General features: G+C 36.8%; 1 protein-coding gene across 3 annotated transcripts; it reads left to right on the top strand.

The window, feature by feature from the left end:
- The first annotated feature begins 2,079 nt into the window (after positions 1-2,079).
- Positions 2,080-25,609, top strand: LOC145605116 (uncharacterized). 3 transcript variants are annotated; one of them, XM_081661136.1, is made up of 5 exons: positions 2,080-2,241; positions 2,560-3,666; positions 9,696-10,073; positions 24,913-25,038; positions 25,158-25,609. In XM_081661136.1, coding segments are annotated over exons 2-4 (1,425 nt in total). In that variant the 5' UTR covers positions 2,080-2,241; positions 2,560-2,621; the 3' UTR covers positions 24,915-25,038; positions 25,158-25,609. The 3 variants fall into 3 exon arrangements, with proteins under 3 accessions (XP_081517262.1, XP_081517261.1, XP_081517264.1); XM_081661135.1 differs by having other exon boundaries at positions 25,155-25,609; XM_081661138.1 differs by having other exon boundaries at positions 2,081-2,241; positions 2,629-3,666; positions 25,155-25,609.
- Positions 25,610-25,981: the final 372 nt, after the last annotated feature.

Here is a 25,981-nt window from a genome sequence, read left to right as displayed (position 1 = left end):
CTCTTGATCAGTTGGAACTTTAACTTGAGCAGGGGCATCTTTTTCGTTTCCTGGGATGGTAATTTCTTTGATTGTATGTTCCAATCCCTGAGCCTTCAAATTCATTTGGGCATCAACTGTCCATTCAGGATAATTATGTCTGGACAAGTCTAATACGTCAATTTGTCTTTTCATCAAATCTCCCATTTTAACTACAATCAAATAGGTAATTATTATTAAGCCAATTAAGCAAGTGATAATTAAAGTAATCAAATTATAATCATAATAATAATCCATTTAAAACATATTTGCTTCTCCCCCTTGGGTTATTATTATGATTTACATAAAGTTAAGCTAAAATTAAACATGATAATTACGTTAGTTAAACGACGACAACAACAAAAAATATAACAATAACAATGATGATAATAACAATAACAATAAATACTACTACTATTACTACATCACCAACAATAATAATAATAATAATAATAATAATAATAATAATAATAATAATAATAATAATAATAATAATAATGACATACATTAATGATAAGACAAAAGGAACATTTATTATAACAAAATGCACTTATAATCTACCTAGAAGACAAAAAAAAACTTGAAGTACTACGGAGATTACATGCATGAATTCCCTTTGTCGAAAAACCGAGCACTACTTATGTAAAATGATGAAAATCATCATTTCCATTAATAAAACTACTAGGGCCATAATTAAAACTAATAAGTATAGTTTTAATTTCCTTAAATCTTCTTCAAAGGTAAGGGTGTGGTTGTTGTCGGTTGTCGACGGGGAACATGGTGTGTGGCCGGAGTAAATGGAGGAAGAAGAAGAGGAGATAATTTGGGTAAAGTTTAAGAAGGGGCCGGGATAAGGTTTGTATGGTGAAATAAGGGGGGTGTAATCCGCCTTTTATAGGGGGTAAATTATCCGTTTCAGCTTTACACAACTGTAAAAATATCATACAATGTTCTAGTAGACTGGTAAAATATTGTAATCAAACTATTAATATTTACAAACGTAAATAAGTATCACACTGGGATGCAAGCCGTAGTGGTCTGAGAACCCTAATCTATTTATGAGGTCAAGGGTTCGAAAACTGAAAGAAACATAAAAAGTGTGTAATCTAAAAATTAAATAAATATAAAGGCTGCATCATTTTTTTTCATTTTAGTAATTATGCACAAGTAAATAAGTATGAACATGATTTGTGTGACCATGAAATTTACTCTATTAACATGCATACAAAAAATATTTCCACATGCAAAAGTAATTATATATTACTTTCTATAACCATGCATGAGAGTTACCAAACTAAGTATCATAAATAAGGTATGTATTGATATCCTCATTTTTAATCAACATGGCTAATTATGTAGAGTAATTTTATGGAGAAATATAATGTGAGTTTCTAGTATAGAGGATCCCACATGGGCAACTATAGAGCATACTCCTCAAAATATATTTTGTGAAAGAAATTGAATCTTTGTAAAAATTGGATAATCGGTATAAGTTGTTATGAAATATATAGAAATTAGAGGATTAAGAGAAGAAGGTAATAAGAGAAGTATTACTACTTTTTTGTATTACTCTTGGTAATATTTTGTGCATCATACAAGTGAAATTACATGGCTATTTATAGTAGTAAGAATCACTATTACATTGTGGGCTATAACCTTAGAGGGTAGCAATTAGGGTTGGCTACTACATTAAATGCAATGAAGAAATTGGAGTGTGGACATTCACACATTGACTAAGGGCCTGTTCACATTTACTTAATTTCAGTTCAGTTCAGTTCAGTTCAATTCCAATCAGTTCAGTTCAGTTCAATTCAGCTCTTAATTTCTCTCTCACATAAAATATTCATTTCAACTCAATTCAGTTCAGTTCAGTTCAGTTCAGTTCCAATCAGTTCAATTCAGTTCCAATCAGTTCAGTTCAGTTCAGCTCAATTCAGTAAATATGAACAGACCCTAAATTAATTAACTCTTAACAACAAAATAATTATCGATGTATATCAAGTTTTCTTTTGATCTCTTTGAAATCCTCTGTTATAACTTGTAAAACACAATTTCTTTAATTTTTTCCCAAAGGAAAATCTTTTCTAAAGAAAAAACCAAAAAAATAAATAAATATTGGAGCCTTTCACGCATCCCTCCCTGTCTCTTTCCTCCATTGGAGAAATTACACTGAGTTCTCCATTGAAGCGGCTTGTGAGATTTCTCTCCTTCACTGAACCTTTGGTAAGATGTTTTCCTTATTCATCGAATAACATTTTCGCAATGTAGTGTTAAAATTTCAATTTAATTCATTTTAGGGTTCTTATAAGGTGAATTATTGAACTATTGTTTATATTTAATCACTGAAATGCTAGAATTTACTAATTGTATATTTGTATTCGTAAACAACAAGAATTTAGCTTATTAATTAGTCAAATTTGTGCTAATTTGTTGCAAAACACTTGAGTGTTAGAACTGAACTATGATTACGGGCCTGTTTGATGATTTTAGTCTAATGCTTTTTTATTTTTTGTATTATTATTTTTTTTTTAATTGTTGCAGTGTTTTCTACGAAGAAAATTCTTTGAATTTATCATATCTCTGTTGAATTTGGCATCTGGTTAATGGCAGGCAATGGCCTGCCAACATTGGGCCGCGTAAAGCTTTCTGATCTTGTAGCCAAAGAAGGCCTTCCTTCTGATTCCTACAAAGTATCGGTATCGACTTTATGTCAGTCACTAGCCCAGTATTCTGCTGCTATAGTTCAGCTTCCTGTTGGGGATGGTGCTCTATTACGATCTTGTATGGAATCTGCGCGTCTCTACTTTCACCATAGACCATCATATCCCTCTGAAGATATGATTCATACAAATGAGTCTAGAGAGTGGTGCAAAACATCTGGTTATTATGCAGATCCTCAGCTCTGGCAAGAGAATTATGACTTTCGACCAGGGTTGACACCGACAGAATTAGGAAACGAAATTGATTTTTCTCCAGCTGGTTTGGTTGATATTTTTGCGCTGCTAGGAAGAGCAGCTAGAGAAATATTAGATGCCATAAGCTTTAATTTGAGCTTGCGCAGCTCACCTTTTACTGAGATTCTTGATAATGTACCTCTGAGAAGCAGAGAAGTATCCTCCTCCGTCCTGTCTGTCTGCTGTCAAGCTAGGCCAACATTCCATGGAGCACAACATCATAATTTGACAAGCCAAGAAGATGGTAGTTTGATCATGTTTTCTGAGCATGAACATCCCGCAGATAAGAGTTTAATATCTATTGTGAAGTCAGATAAGGCAGGTTTGCATATAAGGGATTTCCAGGGTCAATGGGTTCTTGTGGATGGAGATCTTGGTCCACAAGAAGCAGTGATTTATCCTGGACTAGCATTGTATCAGGCAACTGCTGGTTACATCAACCCTGCACTTCATAGGATTGAGATCAATAATCCCCAGAATAACATTCATGGGCGATGCTCTGTAACATTTAAACTTATGCCAAAATCAATGACCAATCTTAGTTGTTCAGAGATGAGAGCTGCTGGTCATGGAGTTGAAGCACAGTTCCAGCTTCCGATACCAGTAGATGATTTTATGCAAAGACCACATCCTACCGATAATCATGTGAACCGACAAAGTGTGTCAAGTTTTAATTTCCCACATGCGCATGACGGTAATTATTCTGATTTAATATCCAGTATATTGCATTCATGATTTCTAGTATTATCGCTTTCCCGAAAGTTTGACTCAAATACTATATAGACTTATTTCCTGGAAAGTTAGAAAAAGTGGTTAATTGAATAAAATAAGTAGCAGATAAGTTATGAGAGAGAGAATAGTAAGTAAGTGGATGAAGAAATAAAGCCAAATTTTTATTTTGGTAATAAATGGGAGTATGTGATGTTTAAACTATCAACAATTAAATCAATATATGTTGAACTTGCTCACTTTGGGAGAGTCTATTTTAGGGTTTTTGTGCTATGAGGGGAAATAAAAAAGTAGAAAATGGGTAAATCTTGCCTCAATTACCACAAAGTTTTAAGAGAACAGGGTTAAATCTCAATAATCATAAATATCACCCAAAATCTGATTATTGATTGATTAATCATATTAGGATATGCTTAGCTCACCTTATTCTTGCTTAATTATTTCTCTATCTAATTTGATTGTTTGACCTTATATATGTTGATCCTTAAGGAAAAAAACTATATCAAATAGGGTCTTATTGAATTTGTAATAATGTGTAATATCCAAATATGTTATTTCTTTTTAGAAAAAAATTCATTACAAAATTAAAGATATTAAGTAATAGTTTGTCACACATAAAACGCTAAAATATGACTTGAACTTATATCGCTAAGAATCTTTCTTAAATGGAATTGACCTCATTAAGTGACAACAAAACCGTTACACATGTCAAATTTGACATAGTTATTGAGAACCATAAACTTTAATCAACAACTTATATTCATTTAACGTATCCACCCACCCGGTTAAATGTCCTAAGCACAAACTCGATGAGTGTATCAAACTAGCCACTTTCACCGAGGGATAGAGACTTCATTGTAGAATCCAAGTAACAAGGACCAATACCATATTGGACAAGATCATACTTAACTTTACATGCATGGGAATGCTTAAACACTGCTTGTTTTCATTCTCTCCATAAGAAGTATAAGGACTAGTGGACTACTAATGCAACCGAACAAAAAAAGCTATGTAGTATTCAATTTTTTATTTTATTTATTTTAGGATTTTTTTGTGAAAAACTACCTTTTATATACAATGTTTTGTGAAAAACTACCTTTAAAAAAATTGTTGTAAATGACTACCTCTTTTATAAAAAATGTTGTAAATAACTACCACTTGCCGGAATCTCGCCCACCCTCCTTCGGCCCCCTCGAAAGCCTTACCCTTTTCAAAATCTGGATTTTGTTTTTTTATTTTTTTTAATTTTAGGTTTCAAAGACATTGAAGTATGGTTTTAATGGTGGTTGCGGGGAAGAAGGGGTAGGGACGACTAGATTAAAGGAGGTTTGCAAGAAGTGGTAAGGACGACTAGGGAAAAGGAGGGCTTGTAGGGGGTGGGGATGGTCGGAAATCGGGAAGGGAGGCGGAGGGGCGACAAACGCAATTATCCGGCAGGGGTATGGGTAAGGTTAGTCTGAAACTGGACAAAGGGAGGGGGAGGTGACGGCGAGGAGATGGGGGTGGTCGAAAACTGGAAAAGAGAGGAGGAGGAGGGGGGTGGGGGTGGTCGAAAACGGGAAAAGCCGCCAAGTGGTCTAGTCAACCCGGAAAAGTGAGTCAACGGCGAGATTCCGGCAAGTGGTAGTTATTTACAACATTTTTTAAAAAAGAGATAGTCATTTACAACAATTTTTTTAAAAGGTAGTTTTTCACAAAAAGTTGTATATAAAAGGTAGTTTTCAAAAAAAAATCCTTTATTTTATTATTGTTATTATTATTATTATTTTTTTGCCTCACTACCATGCTTTGTTTGGAGCCTAAACACGTTGAGGTGAGGGAATTAATGATACCTAGTTTGTGGTATACAATCAAAAAGCGTTTAAAATTGTCATATGAAACAACAATCAAGTGATTGATCACAACTTCCTTGTTACATTCTTTTCTACCCATTGATGTTGTGTCTACAAACAAGGTTGTCCTACTCTTCTTCTTCGACATACTTATCAAAATGAAGAGTAATAAACCTACACTGGCTTAAATGACCAACTCTTCAAAGGGTTTCGGTTTAACCTCTTTCTTAATATCTTGTTGTTCTTAATGAACCTTTCCATCGATCAATACTATCTTTTTTGGCACTAGGGATTTTTGTAGCATTGCAATTTCATGGAATCATTTCCTTTGAGACCTAGAGCTATTAAACCCTATTGTAAAACAACCACGTTAGTCTCATTCTCATATAATGAAGATTCTCCATTCGAAGTGGATTTCTAAGAGGTTTTGGTCTTATCATGCTTCACAAATTTAACACATTTTTGCATAACAAGATTAAAAGTTTCATGAGCATGAATTTCCACCTTTAGCTAAGTTTCATCTTATTCCGACCAATATTTCTAGTAGTGATCTCATCAATGTCACATCTAATAGAAAACCTTTTAAACTTCCTAGTGTAGTTCACAACCAATGGACCCTTGCAAGGGCATTCAATCTATGCAAACAGTATATAGGCACAATTGCACAATGGTCTTATGCTTATGTTTCTCTAAGTTCTTTATAGTTTTGGTCTTTCTTTCATCCTAGGATTTCTTAGGTTATCATAGCATAAAGAAGCATTGTTTTTTGTATTTAATTTTCCAATGATGGCTATTATCTAGACTCCTAACTCAATGAAGAAATTGACTAAGATCGAGATTACCTTTAAACTTTGGTTGCTTGACTTGATGTTTTATAATAATGATCATTATGAGGAATCCTTAAGGGCTTATGGATTGAGGAGAGTAATGACCTTCTTTATCATAGTGTTCACCTTTACTTATGCTCCTCCTTCTTCTGGAGCTTTTCCATAAGCTGTTGTCCTCTAATGCTTTATGAATTTTATCAGCTTCCTTTCTATGTTTAGTGCCTTAGATGGTTCATTAAGTCATTTTTATACACATATCTATCTTCTATATTACTATGGAATTTAGAAATTACAGCTTGGTAGAAAAAGATGAAAGTTGTAAACTCTATGGAACTAAAGGTAAAAGCTTTAGGTAAATTTAAGAGAAGAGAGAAAGAGAAATGAGATTAAGAGAAAACTATAGAGTGAAATTTAAATATTTAAAAATTAACTAAGGTTCTTTTTCTATGTCAATAATCTACTATTTTGATTTGAAATCATCAACATATTAATTAACATGTTATAAAGTGGTTTGGCTTTTGTTTTTGAGGATAAAAGTCATAAAATGATAACATGAACGAGCGAAAATAGGTAAATCTTGTCTCAACAATCACAAAGTTTGAAGAAAACTAGGTTTTAATAGCTAATCTCACACAAAGTTTGGTTATAGATTGTTTAATTACAAGGGTAAAGTTTGGCTAGGAATCACAGAGAATTCTAAGCAAAGCAGAAAGAAAATGACACCCCAAATTGATAGATTGTATTGCAGATGAGAGTAATCAACAATACAACTCCTTTCATTCGAGAGGAAAGGATTCCCTCCCAAGGAATTACTCTATATTTTTTTTATGCCTTTCCCTCCTTACAACTTCTCTATATATTACAAAAACAAACCAACAAACTTCTTGCTAACAAACTCAGCACACAAAACAAGTAATAACAAACCAAATAACAAACTAGCCCCTGAATTACTCATTTTCCCCTCCACAGCTGACTTCATCAACTAACTTCCAGCTCATTATCAGTTTCTACACTTCATATTGGGCCTTTTTTGAGCATATGTGAAACACACCGGGTTGGTATCTTGCAATATCCCCGGGAAATATGCCGTCAATCTCATCATATTCCTCCAACGTAGACTCAAAATCTTGCAGTTCTTATCAGAACTTATGTGGCTGCTGAGATCTCCTCTCTCCCGGTGTCATCAGAAGTGATGAGCTAATTAGGCAGATGGGTGGGTTGCAGTCCAGTTTCCACTGCCTTTTTTTGTGGAGAAATGTGAAAAACTAGGTGGATTTTAGCATGTGGAGGTAATTGCATCTTATATCATACTTTCCCAATGAGTTGTAGCAGTGGGTACGGACCTAGAATTGAGGGGACAGCTTCTCACCTGCCTCCTAGCTAGGGATTGCTGCCTATAAGGCTGGAACTTGAGATGGACCAAGTCACCTACCTCAAGTAGCCCATCTCTTCTTGCTTATTCTCATTTTGTTGCATGTACACCTGAGCTTGCAGATGATACTTTAGGTCATCCAAAATAGCATCTCGTTCCCGTAACTGTTCCTCTAGCGATGAAAAGAAAGTGCTGCTAGCAGTAAACCTGATCAAGTGTGGAGGGTCCCTCCCATAGAGAGCCTTGGATGGAGTGCAGTGTGTTGCCCATGGGACCAACAAGCCTAGCTGTTGGGTTTCCCATTCACAAAACATCGCAAACATGACTCCACCCCTTTGTTAACAACCTCATTTGCCCTTTGGTCTGCGGATGTTGAGTTGTGCTTCTCATGGGTTCCCTGAAGTCTGAATAACTTTTTCCAGAAAATGCAAGAAAAAATTTATGTGTCATAGACAATGGAAGAAGGATCACCATTTTAGAAAACATTGAGTTACGGTCTAAACTTATACATAAGTATTACTCCATCCGTTTAGTAATAATCGCAATACTTCCCTTTCATCCCCGTTTCATTTGTAATTGCAAATCTTCCTAATTTGGTAAGAATCCACTACTATTTTGTTATGTCTCTATCCCACTAGCTACACTTTCATACATATATTATTAATTTTCTCTCCTACTAACCCCATTGATAAAACTAAATATAAAATTGAATATTTGCAAAAAACAAAAACCTCTCCTAATAACAATTAAACAAATCCTCACTAACTATACTTCATATTATAAAATTCACCCGATAATCCCTACCCTATACATCTCCTAAAACTTTTTGCAAGGCTTACTATTGCGATTATTACAAAATAGGGGGAGTATAAAACTAAGTGATAAGGAGATAACCTCTTTGATTTCTTGAACACTATATATAATTCCGTTATAGGTAATTAGATAAAAAAAAAAAAAAAGTCAAAGTACTTCCCCTATTGAGAAAATTGTTGCACCATATTCCTTGTTGGGATTATCATGGTAGTTACACCATTTCTTATTTTGGGAAGTTTTTCTTGACAAATGACCATAATGCCCATAAGCGAACTTGTCTCAACTATCACAACGTTCAAAGAGAATAAGGTTACAATCACTAATCTCACACAAAGCTTTATTACAGATTGATTAATAAAAAATATTTAGTTATTTCATAAGGAATGCTCACAAAGACGTAGTAAGAGAGAGAAAATCTCATCAATTCATAATATATCAAAAAATCTGCTTCTACAACCTGAAGAGAATCTTATATGAAGAGGTACAAGTGAATAAAGTAAAACCCTAGATAAATTAATAAACCCTTGGATTACAAATTATAGGTTAAGATCAAGTAATTAAATACTAGGAAAAGCTGAGAATTCGTAGCTCAGTTATCTCCGAGCAAAATTGCTTTATTTAGGGGAACAGGTCCAAAATCTTTGTATGTAAATATCCCTTGAGCCTTCCCGAAATTTCATCGCATACTTCCTCTTATGCCTCAATCATACTACTCGTTAGGCTTCATCCATTATCCTTGATTTTCTAAAGACCCCTTTCTCACTAACTTCCTCCCCACATCCCTTTTTACCACAAGTTACTAGCGCCAACCTTGTTGCAGCGATAATGGGGTTGCCAGCCTGGAATCTGCAGTATTGCTCTATTAGTCGACAATGAATATTAATTTGTCTGATCTGCTTAAAAAATTTAGACATCTTCATATCATGATTGTTTCAGCTGGTATACGATTTTAACAAAAGAAACAGAAGCTATCATGTTAAACTTGAGATGTTTTTCGGAAAATAGCATTCCTCTATATATTCTTTAATGTTCTTGCTTCTTGCTTCATGAGAACTTAAATCCCACCCCTCCCCTCCCCCAACACTCCAGATTACCTTTCAGTGAGCAGTTTATAACAGCAGGTTCTTGGATGGATGACATGCTGTTGCAGGATCAATGAAGCCTTTAATTAAGAGAAGGAAGAATGACACAAAGTGCAAACCATTGCCACCTTCTAAGAGGTTAAGGCTTGAGGCACAAAGAGTTCTCAAAGAGAGAGTTCAAGACATTGCAGATAAGAAGGGCATCAAGCTAAGATTCTGCAGCCTGAAAGAGTGTGAAAGTCATATTCATTCACTCGACAGTCCTTGTGCTAATATAAGAATGGAGATTGGGTGGCCTCCAGGGGTTCCATTTGTTCATCCTCATGATCTGCCTAACAAAGCAAAGATAGGTTTTCTTGAAGCTTATGAACCTGGTTGGACAATAACGCATGACATGGAGCTGAGTCTCATAGATCCTGGGCAGTCAACTCAACATTCTGGTCACTGTAAGTGTAGCAATTATCTCACTTTGACGAGTTCACTGCTTTTGAACTATTTAAATTTTGTTTATATTTAATGCATACGAGTAACAATAAAATAAGTACAGTTAACTTAAGTTATTTTCTCCATACAACAGTCATGTCTAGAGTAAGACTTAATTAGGAAGGCAATCAAGTTATATGTTGTTGGTGATTTGCAGCCTTTCACAACAGATAATTAAAACTGAACGCCTTCAACTGCTATTGTTGATTCATAGGAGATTGTTATTGTATGCTGTCTGTTACAGAAGTATATCCTTGAATTTTGTGTCCTAGCATATGGAGTGTGATTAGCTTGTGACCATGGCACTACTCATATAAAAGTTGCACTTTAAATATCCTATAGAGATAGACTGGTGTAGCACCCGTTCAATGGATGATTTGATATTTTTTTGGAACAAAGCTTTAAAAAAAAAAAAAAAAAAAAATTAATTTAATGAGTTATAATTAATTTTTGTTCATTATTCTATTAATCCAAAATCCGTTACAATATCATGTAGCGAAATACGAACCCCTCTGTAGTTTTTACTTATAGTTATATAAATACTTAGAGTTATACTTCCTCCGTTCCCCTAATATTTCAACAATTACCATTTTAGAAAGTTTCACAAATATTGCAACATTACCATATATGTACATGCTTTCTCTCTATTTCTCTCCTCATCACATGGGTTCCTATCTTTATTTCTCTCTCTTTCTCTCATCATCTAATATTTCTTGTCTTTCCCCCTTGTTGCAATATTTGGGGGATGAAGTATATGTCAAAGATATACAATTTGAACATGTGAGTTTCTGATTTGGTATAGCAGAACTAAGGAATAGAATACTTAGAAAATTAGAAATTCTTCTTTAATTCTCTCTTTAACTATTACTTCCTCCGTTTTCTTTTAGATGCAACACACCCTTTAGTGCGGTAATTAAGAAAGGTGGGATTTACATAATATAATAAACTTTAAAATAGGATGAGTGGTTGTTAGGAGTGTAATTTAGTGGGCCATATGCTTTAAATAAGGGATATAATATAGTTTTTCCCTAAAGTAACTTCCTTTTATAGTGTGCTGCAAGTATTGTGACATTTCCTTTTTCGGGAAGTGTTGCAAGTAAAAGAAAACGGAGGAAGTTTTTTACTTCAATGTGCGGGTATAGAAAAGTGGTTTAAATAAATGACTACGCTTTTTATTATTTTTTAAAGTTATTTAGAGTAAGCAAATAATACCCACCAAACTTAGTTGTAAAGGGCACGAGGTGCAATAAGGCACAAGAGTCCTTGGAGCCTAGGCGCAAGGCAAAGGCGCACACCTTTTCTAGGTGAGGTGTACTTTATTATATATACTCTCCGTTTTGTATTAATCGCAACACTTTCCTTTTTACATCCGTTCTATATTAATTGCAACACTTTTATATTTGGAAAGAACCCACCATGATTTTATAATTTCTCTATCCCACTAACCCCACTTTTACTAATATTCTATTTTTTCTCTTTCCTACCAACCCCACTTATACTATTTTTTATTATTCCTCTCTCCCACCAACAATACTTTATATTATAAAAAATCCTCTTTCAAGTCCCACCCTATAAATTTTCATAAACTTTGTGAACACCTTAGTGTTCCTATAAATACGAAACGGAGGAAGTAAAAAAGATTTAATTTCTACTTCCATTGCTCTTTTTAAGTTTGACACATTTTGATTTTTGACACTATTTACAAACTATAGTTCAACTATCTTTTGTGATTTATAACTATGATAAAACGTAGTAATCTGTTGGGTCTTGTTAGATTTGTCTCAATGTTTATTTTCAAATTTATTAAGCTTTCATAATTTTTACTTTATTGACATATAGAGATATTAATTGTTGAATTGCTTTGGCAACCATTACTTTATTGATAAAAGAAATTTGTCAGCTTAAAAAGAAAGATGTAATTATCAAATAAGTCTTAAAAAAAGAATTTACAAAACTGGGGAAAGATCCATGTGATCGGTTACTAGGTTTCTTCAAATGGAATTGGGGGATATGGGGTTTCTCTCTCCTCTAGTATTTAAGTAAACTTAACTGTTGCAAAGTCACTTGGCATCTAAAAAATCATCTTACACTTAAGCTTTTAACGCCTCACAACACAAGGCACAATATAAGGCGCAAAAAGAAGCCTAGGAATAAACGCATAGGTGCACTTCTTTTGTAGGTCTTTGTGCATGGCAGACCTAAGGCGCCAACTCTAGAGCCTTGGTAGAGCCACCGGTGCCATGTTTGATATAAATGGCATTAACACACATCACCCTGCGCCATCTTTGATATAAATGGCATTAACTCATTTCACCCACATAAAGTGTGTTTTATTAGGAACATCCCAAACTTAGCCAAATGTTCTTGCACATTCCTCGCTCCCAAGCCTTCCTCCCTTGTTGCAATACACACCTTTCCCCATGCTATATACTCTAGTTTGGAGCTAAATCAGCACCCATTTTTAGTGGGGTAGGTAAGCAGAAGATGCCATGAAGAATTTCGCATAGGTCAACTCACCTGAGTTACTTGCCTTATGTAAGTGGGAGGGAAGGGTAAGAGAATCCCCTTCCCTAACGTGCTAGTTGGGTTTTACCACTAGACTTAGTTTTAAGAACCTTTTTTGGCAATACAAATACCTAAGCCCAGTTTGCATGGATCCTGTTTTTAAGTTGCAACCATTCTGGAAAGGAAAAATCGTCTTGGACTCCATTATGGATTCTTCCTAGCATCTTATAAACCACTCACAATCAGAGTTATAAAAAGGATAGGCAGGGTGAAGTTTCCTTCAACTAAACCAGAAAAATATATAATCTTCTATTTTTTTTTTTTTTTTTTTTTTTTTTTTTCTTTTTGGTGAAACTGAGTAGATATATTAAGCCTTAAGAGGCATTAGAGAAGCAGTTAGATAATTACAGACCATAAGTAAGTTCAGAATTAGCATCTTACAAATTACTGCCCACAGATGGGCCAAAATGAGACCTATTGTTTTCCCCTACAGTAGCACAAGGATCAGGAGGAGCCAAAATTAACTAGGTCCCTGCACACAGAATATAAGAAATGTGCTTCATCAATTGGCAAGTTTGTGCAAAGTATGCCTTGAACACCTCTTTGGCAGTCAGAAAAAATACCAAAAGACCCCCATTACATAGAAATACACATAGTCATGGCAGCTAGAATAGCAAATAACTCAGCTTGCAAAGCACTAATAGCAGGGACAAGAGCCCCTATTCCTTTCACCCATTCCCCATTGGCATTCCTACATACACAGGCAATACCAGCAGAGTAGGTAGATTGACAGAAAGAAGCATCCACAGAAATAGACAGGCTAAAGTGAGGAATTGGTTTACATATCTCATGTTTTGGGTGGAGAGGAGCACTTTCAGACAAATAGAGCATTTCATGAACCAAGTATTTAGCCCTACTTAGCCATTGATCAATAGGAGAAGATTTCTGATTGAAGACCCAACTGTTTCTTCTAGCCCAAATTTTCCAGATAAGAACTGAGAAGGTAATATTCCAGGGGGCATTAAAGGGGGGGGGGGGGAAAGAGTGCTATTTTTCAAGTTTTCAGTGAGCCAGGATTGGAGAGAGGAGGGGTGTTGAGCAGGAGGGACTGGCAACAGAGCATTCCAAAGTTCTTGGGCTCTAGGGCAGAAGAGCAAGACATGGAGAGAATCCTCCACTTCTGTGGGACAGAAAGAACGTGGGACGGAAAGAACAGGCAGGAGATGGAATAATGTGCTTAGAGTAGAGACAAGAGGCATTGGGCAGTCTATTCCAGAACACTTGCCACAGGAAGAATTTGATAGAAGGTGTAGTGTTAAGATCCCACAAGAGTTTCCAATCATCAGAGACAAGTTGGAGCTGGTGTTTGAGGTCCCATAGGGAGAGATATGCCTTTTTTGCATTAAAGTACTCACCTTCACCAAGAGAGCAAAAGGGGAGGTCCTGCTTCTGAGAAAAGATGGGAATGGCCTTGATTCTGAGGGCTAGATTAGGGGGAAGGATGAAGGAGAGACCTTCCAGACACCAAGTCCCATCAACAATAATAGAATTAACAGTTCTATTCTCCTCTAAATATGGTAAAGGCCCTGAAATGAGGTCCCTCAGGGGCTCTAGGCCAGTCCAATTATCAAGCCACAAGAGGCAGGTGCTGCCCTCCCCAATTAGCCATTGAGAAAACTGTTTGAATAGGTCCCAACTTTTACCAATAGATTGCCAGATGTGAGACCCGTTTTTGAAAGAAATAGGGTACTGTCTATGGCAGTACTTGTCCTTGATGATAGAGGAGGAGATATTGCTGGAGTTACCTCCAGCAGAGTTTGGCAAGAAGAGAGAGGTTGAGAAGGTGGGCTTCCCTGAAGGCTAGACCTCCTTTATCATAGGGGCCACAGAGCTTTGACTAGGCTATGAGAGAGGATTTCCTTTCATCATCTGTATTTCCCCAAAAGAATTTATTGCAGGTCTGGTCTATTTCATTGCATAGCTTCTTTGGGAGGCTAAGAACTTGCATTGAGTACTGAGGGATAGAAGTCAGAACTGATTTAATTAGAGTTGCTCTACCAGCCTTAGAAAGACATCTAGCTTTCCAAGAAGAAAGCTTAGCCTTCATATTTCTGATGATATAGCTGACTTCGGCAGGAGATGGTCTCTTATCAGTTAGGAGATGGTCTCTTATCAGTTAGGGGAAAGCCAAGATAGGTACCCAAGTCCTCAGTTATAGAAACATTAAGAGAAGAGGAAACCAGTCCCTAATATGAGGAGAGGCATTTCTAGAGAAATAAAGATAACTCTCGGAGTGGTTCATCTTTTGGCAGAGAGATGGAAGAAATGATCTAGAGTCTGAGTGAGGGAGCTGAAAGTTTGGTATGAGGCTTCTCCAAACAGGATTAGGTCATCTGCAAATAGGAGATGAGAGACAAAGATTGCATTTTTCCTGAAATTGAATGGGATCCAAGTGCCCTGATCATAAGCTTCAGAGATAAGGGAGGATAGATACTCCATACAGATGATGAAAATATAGGGGGGAGAGATGGGATCTCCCTATCTGATACCCCTTGAAGCTTTGAAAGAAGGAGTGAGCCTGCCATTAACCATAACTTGGAAAGAGGAAGAAGAGATACAACTCATAATAAGATCCACAGTAGGTTTGTCCATCCCACTTGTAACAAGATAGGTCTTAATGAAAGGCCATTCCAGCCTATCATAGGCCTTTTCCAGGTCTAGTTTTAAGGAAAATCAAGCCTTTGAGCCAGATTTCCTCTTCATAGAATGGAGGATTTCAGAAGCAGCTATGTAGTTATTCTCACAACCCCTTCCACGCAGGAAGCTCTGGTTTGGAGAGATAAGAGAGTTAAGGAAGGGTCTCAGCCTATTAACAATGATTTTGGAGATCACCTTGTAAGAAGAGTTACAGAGACTAATAGGCCTGTATTGCTTGATGGTTTCAGGCAATTCAACCTTGGGAATAAGAGTGATAGAAGTAGAATTCACCTCCAAAGGTACAACTTTATTGGAAAAGCAAGAGAGAGCAAAGGCATGGATGTCTTTCCAGAGAGTACCCCAATGATCTTGTAAGAAGAAAGGGTGGAAACCATCAAGACCAGGGGCTTGGCTTTGAATTTGCCCATACTAAACACAGCACAGAAAGTTTCATGAAGAGAGGGGGGGTGAGAAATAGAGATATAAGAAGCATAGGATAGTTGGAGAGGGGGGGATTGGATTTCAGAGGTGAAGAGGGAAGAGAAGTAGTTGATATGAGAGTGGAGTTGGGAGTCTGGGATGGGTTCACCCACTTCACTCCTAAGGTTAGAGATCCTATTTCTTCTTCTTCTGACCAACACATAGGTGTGGAAGAATTTGGTATTTCTATCTCCATTAGAAAGCCAGTTAATTCTGGACCTAATGGCCCAATAATCTTGCTCCTGGCAATGGATGGTATGCAGCTCCTCACTGAGCTTAGCCTCAAGATTATGAAGAAAGGGGTTGTGAGGATCAGATTCAAGGGCAGCTTGGGTCCCAGCTAATTTTTTAGATAAAGAAGACATTCTCCTGAAGGGAGAGACAGCATTTTCCTTCACCCAAGATTGGATAGACAGAGTGATTGAGGACAATTTAGCATGGAAGGAGAGGTTCTCTTTAGGCCACATTTCCTGAATCATGGATATGAAAGAAGGCTCAAAATACCACTAAGGATTCAAGTTTAAACTGTTTTGGGGTGGTTATGGAGTGTGGTGGAATAGAGGAGTTGAATTTAATGGGGGCATGATAAGAGGAGGTTCTAGGTAGGTGAGTGAGGGAGGAGTCAGGGTAGGAATGGAGCCAATGGAGCCAGGCAGAATTCACAAAGGCCCTATCCAATCTTTGAAGGATAGGTCTATGCCTTCTTTTGTTAGACCAAGTAAATTTATTTCCCACAAAACCAATATCAATCAAACCAGAATTCACAACACAATTATGAAATTTTAAAGCCCTTCTAGCATTCAGAGCCCTTCCCCCAAGTTTTTCAGATTGAGACAGAATTTCATTAAAATCCCCTATAACCAACCAGGGAAGGGAAATATAGGAAGAGGTTTTCTCCAAATCAGCCCATGTATCAAGTCTACTTTTATACTTAGGACTAGCATAAATAGCAGACAAAAAAGAAACTTGATTAGATTGCTTTACCTTGAACACACCATGTATAGCATGAAGGTCCCTGTTCGAGCACATCAGAGTTCCATAGGAGAAGGATGCCACAAAAAACCCACGAGGCTCAGCTAGGTGATAGGAGTCGAATGGGAGGGCTTTAATGATTTTCTCTGTGTAGTCTTGGTCTCAGAAATAAAGAGAAGATCAGGGGCGTGCTCTGATCAGATGGAGGACATTTGAGAGGAAGCCTTTTCTCGCAATGCCCCTAGCGTTCCAAGAGATGATAATCATTGGCTCAGGAAGAAAGTTCTGAAGGAAAAGCTCCTTCCTCGTCTCTTGGACTGTTGAAGTCCCTATTGCAACAAATTTCCCCTCCACCACACTGTGAAGAAAGTGGTTTCGTGGAGTGAGGGTGGCTTCCAAGATTCCCTGTTCCAACTTCAGGTCGAACAAGCAACTCGCAGTGATTTCCAACTGCCCGAATTCCATTTGCGTCTGAGCAATTACCAGTGAGTTCGTGACTTCCCCAGAGTTATATGCTCTTAGGGTGTAGATGTTCCGAACTTGTGGCATGATCGGAGCTGGATCCGTCACAAACGCCAGCTGGGGCGGTACAACCCAAGTTAGGGGCCTGAATTGTGCTCTCTCCATCCACCAGTTGACAAATACTCCCAAATACTCCCAGAACAGGACACATCGCCTTTAGGGTTGTTAGATCTGGAAGGTGGGCTGGAACCATCTCTCCTCCGTCTTTTCCGACCATTTCCAGCTCTTGGTACGGTGGACAGACAAGGTGGGGATACAGAATGAACTGTCTTAGCTCCGATAGGGTTAGCTGAACCCATCTGGAAGGTGTCTTGAGGAAGTAGTTCATGTTGTTGACATTGATTTCCGGTAAGGTTGGTATCGGAGGATCCATTAGAGTGATTTCCTCCGGGGTTGGAATTGCAGTGTTGCAAATCAGAGGAAATGGCAGAATGATCGGAGGTTGCTGAAAAGGTAATGTGAACCTCGGGTTGGGAGTTGAAACCCTCATTCGCCAAATGTCCACTGCAGGGCAAAGGAAGGCTTGGTTGCTGTTGTTTTCGCCCTCCGAGTCGCTTCTGTGGATGAACGGGCACGACCCGTCGGAGAATTGGTCGGATCCGTTGCTTGACGGCATTTTTTGTGGTGTTGGGTTGTTTTTTTGTTTGAGAAGTGGTGGTGGAAGGTGGAGAAGTAGCGAGGGAGGGTGATGTGTTTGGTGGTGGGGTAGATTTTGGCTGTTGGTTAGAATTAGGGTTTTGAGTAGATCTGACGGCTGAGTTTAAAACTCCTGAAGGATGATCCAACGGTTTAGAAGATGACACGTGGCAAACATTTTCTTTTTCCACAAAATTTCCAGCTGGGGTCGAAATTTGTCCTTTCTCCTTTTTCTGAGTCTGTGCTCTGTTCTTCCCTTTCTGTGGAATCTTTTTCGCAGGTTGTTTTTTCCGCGACACTGTCGTCCACCCCTGATTAGGAGGCGGTGTAGTAGAGTCACCATTGTTCTGATTGCGGTTGAACATAGGGTCGATCGCCTCAGCGCCGCCCTTTTTTGAATTTACCCCATTTTGTTGTTTCGAGCACCCCGCATCTGAATGACCCACCGTCTTACAAAAGGAGCAGAAAGGCGGCGCCACCCCGTACTCGACTAACTGGTGACATTTACCAATCCAGACGGCCGTCTTTCTTGGTTTTGAAAGGTCAATTAAGACCAGAATTCTCGCAGTTTGAACCTTTTTTGAGAGAAGAGGGGAGTTGTCTATTTTGACAAAGGCACCAAGGGCATTACCCACCTTTTGGAGGATAGATTGAACATGAATCTCAATCGGAAGTTCAGGTAGGGTGACCCAAAGGGGAACAGAGGAGAAGGATGCCTCTGAAGGTTTAAAACCCGGAGACCAGGGTTGGATATAGACAGGTAGTTTCTGATGAACCAGGGGCCACCAGAAAGAATCGCCTTTTGGAACGCTTGGGAAGGAAGGGGGAGGTTATAGAAGCCCTTACCCAAAGTAAACATTTTTGCTTCAGCTGGGATGTTCCAGAGTTTGGAGATGCTCTGTTTCAGGTAGTCAAAGGAGAAAGACTTACCCACAACCTTGAAGATAATCGCATTCAGCCAGGGAGAGAGAGCTGAAGAGGTTTCCTCCTCCGGGAGAGAGATAAAGGATTCAGAATCAGGGTTAAAGTTTGTGGGAGGTAACACTGCAGATAGTTGTTGAAGTTGGGAAGGAGATGGAGTAGGGGGTTTTTCAACATTTTTCAGACTGTCAAGATACGATTTTTGATGGATGGGGTTTGAGAAGAATGAGTTGGATGGAGATTGTTGGGATTGGGTTTGGATGGGGGTGGTTGATTGGTTGTCTGGCGGTTTATCTGGTGGTATTGGGGGTGGCGGAGGGGCTACAGAAAGAGTTTCTCTCTCTAGAATATCCTCTCCCATCTCTCTAATTAGGCTAACGGTTTACATGATCTTCTTTGAATCTCTATATAATCTTCTATACCTGATCATCCTAGCACAATACGTAACAAAATTTTAATATCTGTTTTTAACACAGATTTGGGAGAAAAGCTTAAACCCTTAAAGCAACATTGGATTTTGTAAAAAATCTCCCTTATTAAATTTGATCATAGCATCAGCAAAGTGTAAACAAATAAGCTTAGATGAACCACATCTTGGATGATGCGTAAACCCATGCATACCCCCACCTTCCTTAGAATCTTAAGTTACTCCGTACTTATAGGTTCCTTGTTAAAATTCCCGTAACAGGAACTAGTTGCAATAGGTTTCTTAAAATCTGAACCAGAATGGACCGAATGGTGCTGATTCCAAGCATTTCATATTGAATTCCTCCATTGTTTTTTATAAGTGCAACATGTAGGGGAAGTACAGTTTTTTTGTAGGGAATAGAAAGATAAAAAAGTGGTCCCATGTGATGATGAGAGAGAGATGGAGAGAAATCATTTCCATAAGTAGTGATTATTATGCAACTTCCAAAAAAGGGGAAACACTACATTTATCTTAAAACTAAGTACTTGAATAAACTGCTGTCAAATTTCCTTTTTTTTATTTTTTTTTTATTTTTTAAATGAAAAATGTATTATACGAAGTATGCTTTGTCCTTGGATGGTTTTATGATTTTGGCTTTAATTGTTATCTTCCTTGTTTTTTTTCTCCAAAGAGGGATTGGATTGATTTATGATTAGAGCTCAAATAACATTTTTGTATGGCTAGGTACTTAGTATTGGAACTTGTGTTAACGAAGTACCTAATAGGTTTGAATCGCTTGATTTCGAAATTTTGAGAATCAGAACTAAAAGTTTTGCAACATGTTCCCAATTGTATTACCCCATTATTAGTAGGCTCGTAGCTATAGTTTCTAAGCGCCTTAATTTTTTTCTCACCTTTAATACATACTGCAAAGAGGAGCGAGAGAGGATCACCTTGGTTGAAACCTCTCTTAAATTCTAAGAATTTGTGAGGAGACCCATATCTTTAGAGATAAACTAGTAGCAGTCACATAGCCCATAATAACCTATACATCTTCTCCAATAAAAGAAATGGATTCAAAGATAATTTTAAAATGGGAGTACTAGATTTTTTTGCTAAAGGGATGTATACGTGGTTTTCTAACCTATTTTATGTCTTTGCTTACAACAATTTGATATTTTGTCATACAAGCTCCCAAAAAATTATATATATTCATCCAACAACTATAATAGGTACTATATTTGAAACCTTACTCCCTTCGTCCCACACTAGCATGTTGGATTTTTTATTTTATTATTCATGTATTAACTTTGACTATAGTTTTTTTATAAACGTAATAAATACATATTTTATCATGAAATAAGTTGTCAAGGTAGATATTAATACAAGGTTTCATAATATAACCCCCCCTTTTTTTATAATAATTTTATTGATAGCTAATTATATGAAATTAGGTCAAATAGTTACATCAGCATGTGTACAAAGTATGACGGTTAATTATTCTAAAACAGATTGAATATTACTTAATTGACTATCCATTCCTTTCTTGTTCACCCCACCTCACAAAAATGTTCTTTTTTATTTTTTTTATTTTTATTAACAAAGTCTATTAATTAATTAAAAGTCATATGAAATCTACAGATGAAATCTAAATTAACAAATACATTAAAAAAAAACGAAACAATTGTTTCCTTCATCAAAGCTATGATCCTTGTACATATCTTGCAATGTGGTATATCCCTCGCAGACATCGCTGGAATATACATCCTTTTTGAAGAGGTGGTCTAACGATTTGGTTTAGTCGTATGCTGCGTAAGGATGATGTTTATCTGATTCACTTGAATGTATTTGAAAATTTGACAACCATAACGATTCCAAACAAATCATTACCAAAGAACTAAAAATAGGACAAAAGATGATTACCTTTTTTTTTATAAGCCCGAACACACACACACACACACACACACACACACACCAAATAAATTTATCTACGATTTTATGTTTGCAATAATGCCAATGAACACATTTTTGTAATCTTTTATTTGGATAAATGGTTTATCAATTCAAAATTATCTACAAAAGCATTTATAAAAGGATGAATATATATAATTTATTCCCTCGGTTTCTAGTTGATAGTGTGTTATATTTTGCAAATTGAATACAACATTAAGCATAAATAAATAAAATACTAGCTATAAAAAAATTTAAATATTGATATTGTGAAATTACAAATTAGGACGAATAAAAAAAAGTCCCACATTAGGAAATTTATTCTAGTTGATTTATTGATAAAGTCTTGGATTTATTTTTCATTGGTAATTTTGAAGACGAACAAGACGAAATAAAGGGAGGATTAAGGTGAAATATAAATAAAATTTTTTAAATATTTCCTTAGAATACAAGGATAGGGTGGAAATTTTGTATTACTAGTTGCCCCTTGTCATTGCAGCAAGGTGCTTGTATAATTTTTTCTCCGTTTTGTTTTGTTTTTTTTTTGGGAAATTCTTTTTGGTGAACTCCAATTTTTTGGTTTTCTAAGTGGTAAACATTCTTAAATTTTATTATCAATGGTAAACCTCAATTTGTTATATTAAGTCAACTATAACATTAATGACATAGTTTAACTAGATAGTTAACTATAGTTAGTTAGTTTTTTTTTTTTGGGTTTTTTTTAAGTGACACATGGCACAAGTGAATTAGCCAAAATAATTTAAGGACAATTTATAAACAAAAAAAAAAAAAAAAACTCCAACCACCCCAAAAACCACCAACAACCCCTAATCCCGGCCACCAGCCGGTCCCCAAACCACCTAATTCCGACCACCACCTAACCCCCTTCCCTTGCACCGATTTCCCCCTCCCCACGCCGGTGCTGCGAACCCCCACCCTCCCTCTGTCGGCGCCCAGACAACCCAACCCGAAACTCCACCACCCAACCCAGACAACCCAACCCGAAACTCCCAAACACCCAACCCAAAACCTCAATAAACCCTCCCCCACCACGTTAAAACCCAAATCCGACCCTTTCCCACCCTCGAAACCCTAGGCGACGAAGTTTCGAGGGAGGGGGAGGGCCTAATTCAGAGTTCAAGGTGGTTGGGGGAGGGTTTTTGTACGGGTTTGGTTTCGAAACCCTTAAACGGGTTTGGGCGTTTTCTTGTTTTTTGGGTGGTTTTAAGGAAATCTGGGCCGACGAACTTTGGAGGGGGTTGTGGGGGAGATACGCCGATTTTCAGGGTGGTTTGGGGTGGAGTCGAGGTCGGTAGTGAGGCGGTGAGGGAAATGGAAGGTGGTGGGGTTCGAGGTTGGGAGAAAGTGAGGAGGTGGAGGGGGGATTGAAGGTCGGCGCCACCGGCGGCGAAGCTGGAGCTAGGCGCCGACGTTGGTAGGGGTGGGGGAGAGGTGGCCGGTGGCCGCCGGTAGTGGAGGGGCTGTTGGTGAGTGGTGGCTAGGTTGGGTGGGGAAGGTTTTTTTTTTTATAAATATTTTTATAATAATTTAATTATTAAAAAAATAAAAAACTAACCATAGTTAAGGATTTTTTATTAAAATAACACTTTTCAATGGTAATCACAAATTGAGGTTTACCATTGATAATAAAATTTAAGAATGTTTACCACTTAGAAAACCAAAAAGTTGGAGTTCACCAAAGAGAATTTCCCTTTTTTTTTTTTTTACTTTACTTGTTTCATTTATCACGATTGCCAATGCATAAATCTATTGTTCAATATATTTAATGCCTAATAATTAAAAATTATAACAGATAGGTATTACGCCAAGATGTATTAAGAGGATTTAAATAAGATTCCACATGATAATGTTTTCCCTTGCATATAAATCACAAAAAAGGTCAAAGATGAGTGTATGAATGGTTTAGGTCAAGCAAAAAAGTTTGGAGGAAGAATATAAAAAGTTGAGATGCTTTATTAATTTTCTAAGTGAATACTTCCTCTGTCTACAAATAAATTCTCATTTGACTTTTGCACAAGTTTTTAGGAAGTTCAATGAAATAAGAAAATAGTGGGGTTTGGTTGACTAAAGGTGAATTTAAAAAACAAGAAATTGGAGTTTGGTTGATTAAAAGTGCATGCACTTATTAAAGCAAATGGTAAGTGCATATGCACAATGTTTTGGGAAAGTGAATTAAAACAAATATATTATAGTGTGCTATAATATGTTAATACAGATTAAGTAAGTGAATATTTTATTCGCATACGAACAAGTGGGGTTAGTGGAGATGAGAGATAATAAATTATATATAAGTATTTCCGTTTACGGAAGTGATGTACGCATTAAAAAACAGATGGAGTAAATTGATAAAGAAGAAATGAGACTTTTATATAAGGACAAATGAATTTGGTGAAATGGGACATATATTTGGGGACGAAAGGAGTATAAATAACTAGTGGTGAGGTTGGTGAGAACCGGGATGACTATTAGGAAACTTCATGTGGTAAGGATGCTTCTTTTGAAGTCTTTGGGAATCTTTCTTGAAATGGAAGAATACCTATTAACAATTGTGCTTGTTTTTCTGTTGGTACTTGTAGCCTTTTAGGCCATAACTTATAGATTGTAATAGTAAATGTGCTTGTGGTTTTATTTTCTCCATATTTTCTCCTGTATATGTACAGCCAAACATTCATTTTTTTTTATTTTTATTTTGAACTTCCAAGTATTTTAGGATCCTCTAAAGTGTGCCTTATAACATATACATTAACTCTTTATCCTGCAAGCACTATCACTGCAATTTAGACAATAAAGATTTATCTTAAAATATAAGCAAAAGAATAAAGAAACATGTTCAATGTGATTTTTAAGATATTCCATTGTAAAATGCAGGAGATTAGTTATGTTCAGACCCTATCAATTGTTTCAATGTTCACATATCTGACACGAATGTAATATTAATCATGTACTTGTATCACGTTCTTTTTAGGAGTAACAAGTATTTGCAATTATTCTATGTTAAAGCTATTCTGAAAAGTTTTGCTACCTTTTGACTTCAACTGCTTTCCATATCCTATAAAATTATGTTGGCTTTCCTGCCTTCGGTAGTATTTTCCAGTCATTGGATGCATGTTGTGCCTGCCTATCATATGTCTAAAATACCTTTTCTCTAATACTAAACCTGTTATATAATTAAAACTCGTCCATAGGCTTAGAGACTTTAAATAACTTGAAGAAATTAGCTTGGTAGCTCAGTTTGAGTTTTGCCTAACACTAGATGCTTCAGGGTATAGATCGCAGACACCGATACTTGGTGTGGCTTGGCTTGGTTCATTTTCGTTATAAAATTTTGTAATCCTACTTATTATTTAGTGGTGGCTGCTAGATTGGTTCAGCTTGAGTTCAGGCCAGTCCTGTCCACCCCAGAACAGCCCAGCTGTGTTCTAAAGGTGGTATCAGTACAGAAAATGGCACGGGCCTGGCACAGATCCTACAAGTGCTTTTTCTTCCTATTCCTTTTTTTTATTCTCTTTTTTGTTTCTTAAATTTCTTAAAATAGGCTTGGTTTTAGTCGATGAGTATGGACTGGGCCAGGACCAAGTCCTAAATGGTCTACAGGTGACTTGTACCAGCTTGACTTTAGGCCTGTCTCAGACTTAATCATGTTTTTAGTGTAATTTTTGGGCACCAATAAGTGTCTTTATGATTTGCAGGATACTCAAAAGGTAGCCTGGTTTGGTCATAGATCTTCTCTCTTCTCTTTGCATGGAAAAACATCTCCATGTTGTCTACCATGATGCATTTATGTGGCAGCTTATCTTCTTGGCCACTGGTAACTGGTAAGTGCCTGCTCTGCATCCTCATTAGAATCTTTCGTTTTTACTTTTTGTGGTAAGTTCTGTTGTATTAAGTCTTGGTGACTGAATGGAGTATTCTTCACATGTGTTCTTTGTAGCAGATATTGGTGGCACTGAATTTGATGAAATCTTCTGATATCTGGCGAATAGCAGCCAACTTCAGATCCCAGCAGATCTCATGCCAGTTTTAGTATTATCATATCATGCTCCTACTTGCCCCTACTCCTGCCTGCATCAGCGGGATATTAATGTACAATTATCTGTAAAAGTTGGTAATTGATTTCAGTTAGCTATCGATCTCTCACTTGTTCATGATACAGTACGTGTGATGGGGCTTCTACTCCTATTTCGTTGCATTAGGTATCGAAATGCCTGGTTGTGATAGTTGAATGTAAAGTGTATATACAATGTTTCCATTTTGTTACTCCGTATTAAAATGTTATTTTTAGTACAATGAAGCTAAACTAAGGAACTCTTTTGGTGAGGAAGAATATAGCAATTGCCATAATTGAAATCCTATCCTATGATCTATACATAAGAGGAAGTTTAAATGTTTGATGTTTGTGATTGTATGTGTGACGTGTGCGACTTAGAAAAATGCGAAAATTCCATGTATTTCTGAATCATAAGTGAGGGTATTCTACTTTCAGAAAAAAAAAGAAAAAAAAAAAGAAAAAAGTGAGGGTATTATACTTTTCCCAAAAAGAAAAAAAATACGTTTGGATTTAAATAAATTTGGCAAAAAGAAATCTATCTTATATGTGTATTTATCTATACTATATATTAAAAGGCGTTTTTAATGACGTTGATGCACGTCATTTTTCCAACATCTTATGATGCCACCACATCATCACTCAAACAATGCCACATCACCCAAGCAACCAATATTACTCCATATAAAAACGTAAGGATAAGGAGGATTAAA

Source organism: Chenopodium album, chromosome 22 (genome assembly GCF_948465745.1).
Source record: "Chenopodium album chromosome 22, dcCheAlbu1.1, whole genome shotgun sequence".
Taxonomy (NCBI): domain Eukaryota; kingdom Viridiplantae; phylum Streptophyta; class Magnoliopsida; order Caryophyllales; family Amaranthaceae; genus Chenopodium; species Chenopodium album.
The sequence above is the reverse complement of the archived record's forward strand: the minus strand, read 5'-3'. Positions and strand labels throughout refer to the sequence as shown.

Coding starts and splice junctions, on each gene's coding strand:
- LOC145605116 (XM_081661136.1), top strand. CDS start 2,622: ATGGCAGGCAATGGCCTGCCAACATTGGGCCGCGTAAAGCTTTCTGAT. Junction 3,667..9,695: donor TTTCCCACATGCGCATGACG/GTAATTATTCTG, acceptor ATGCTGTTGCAG/GATCAATGAAGCCTTTAATT.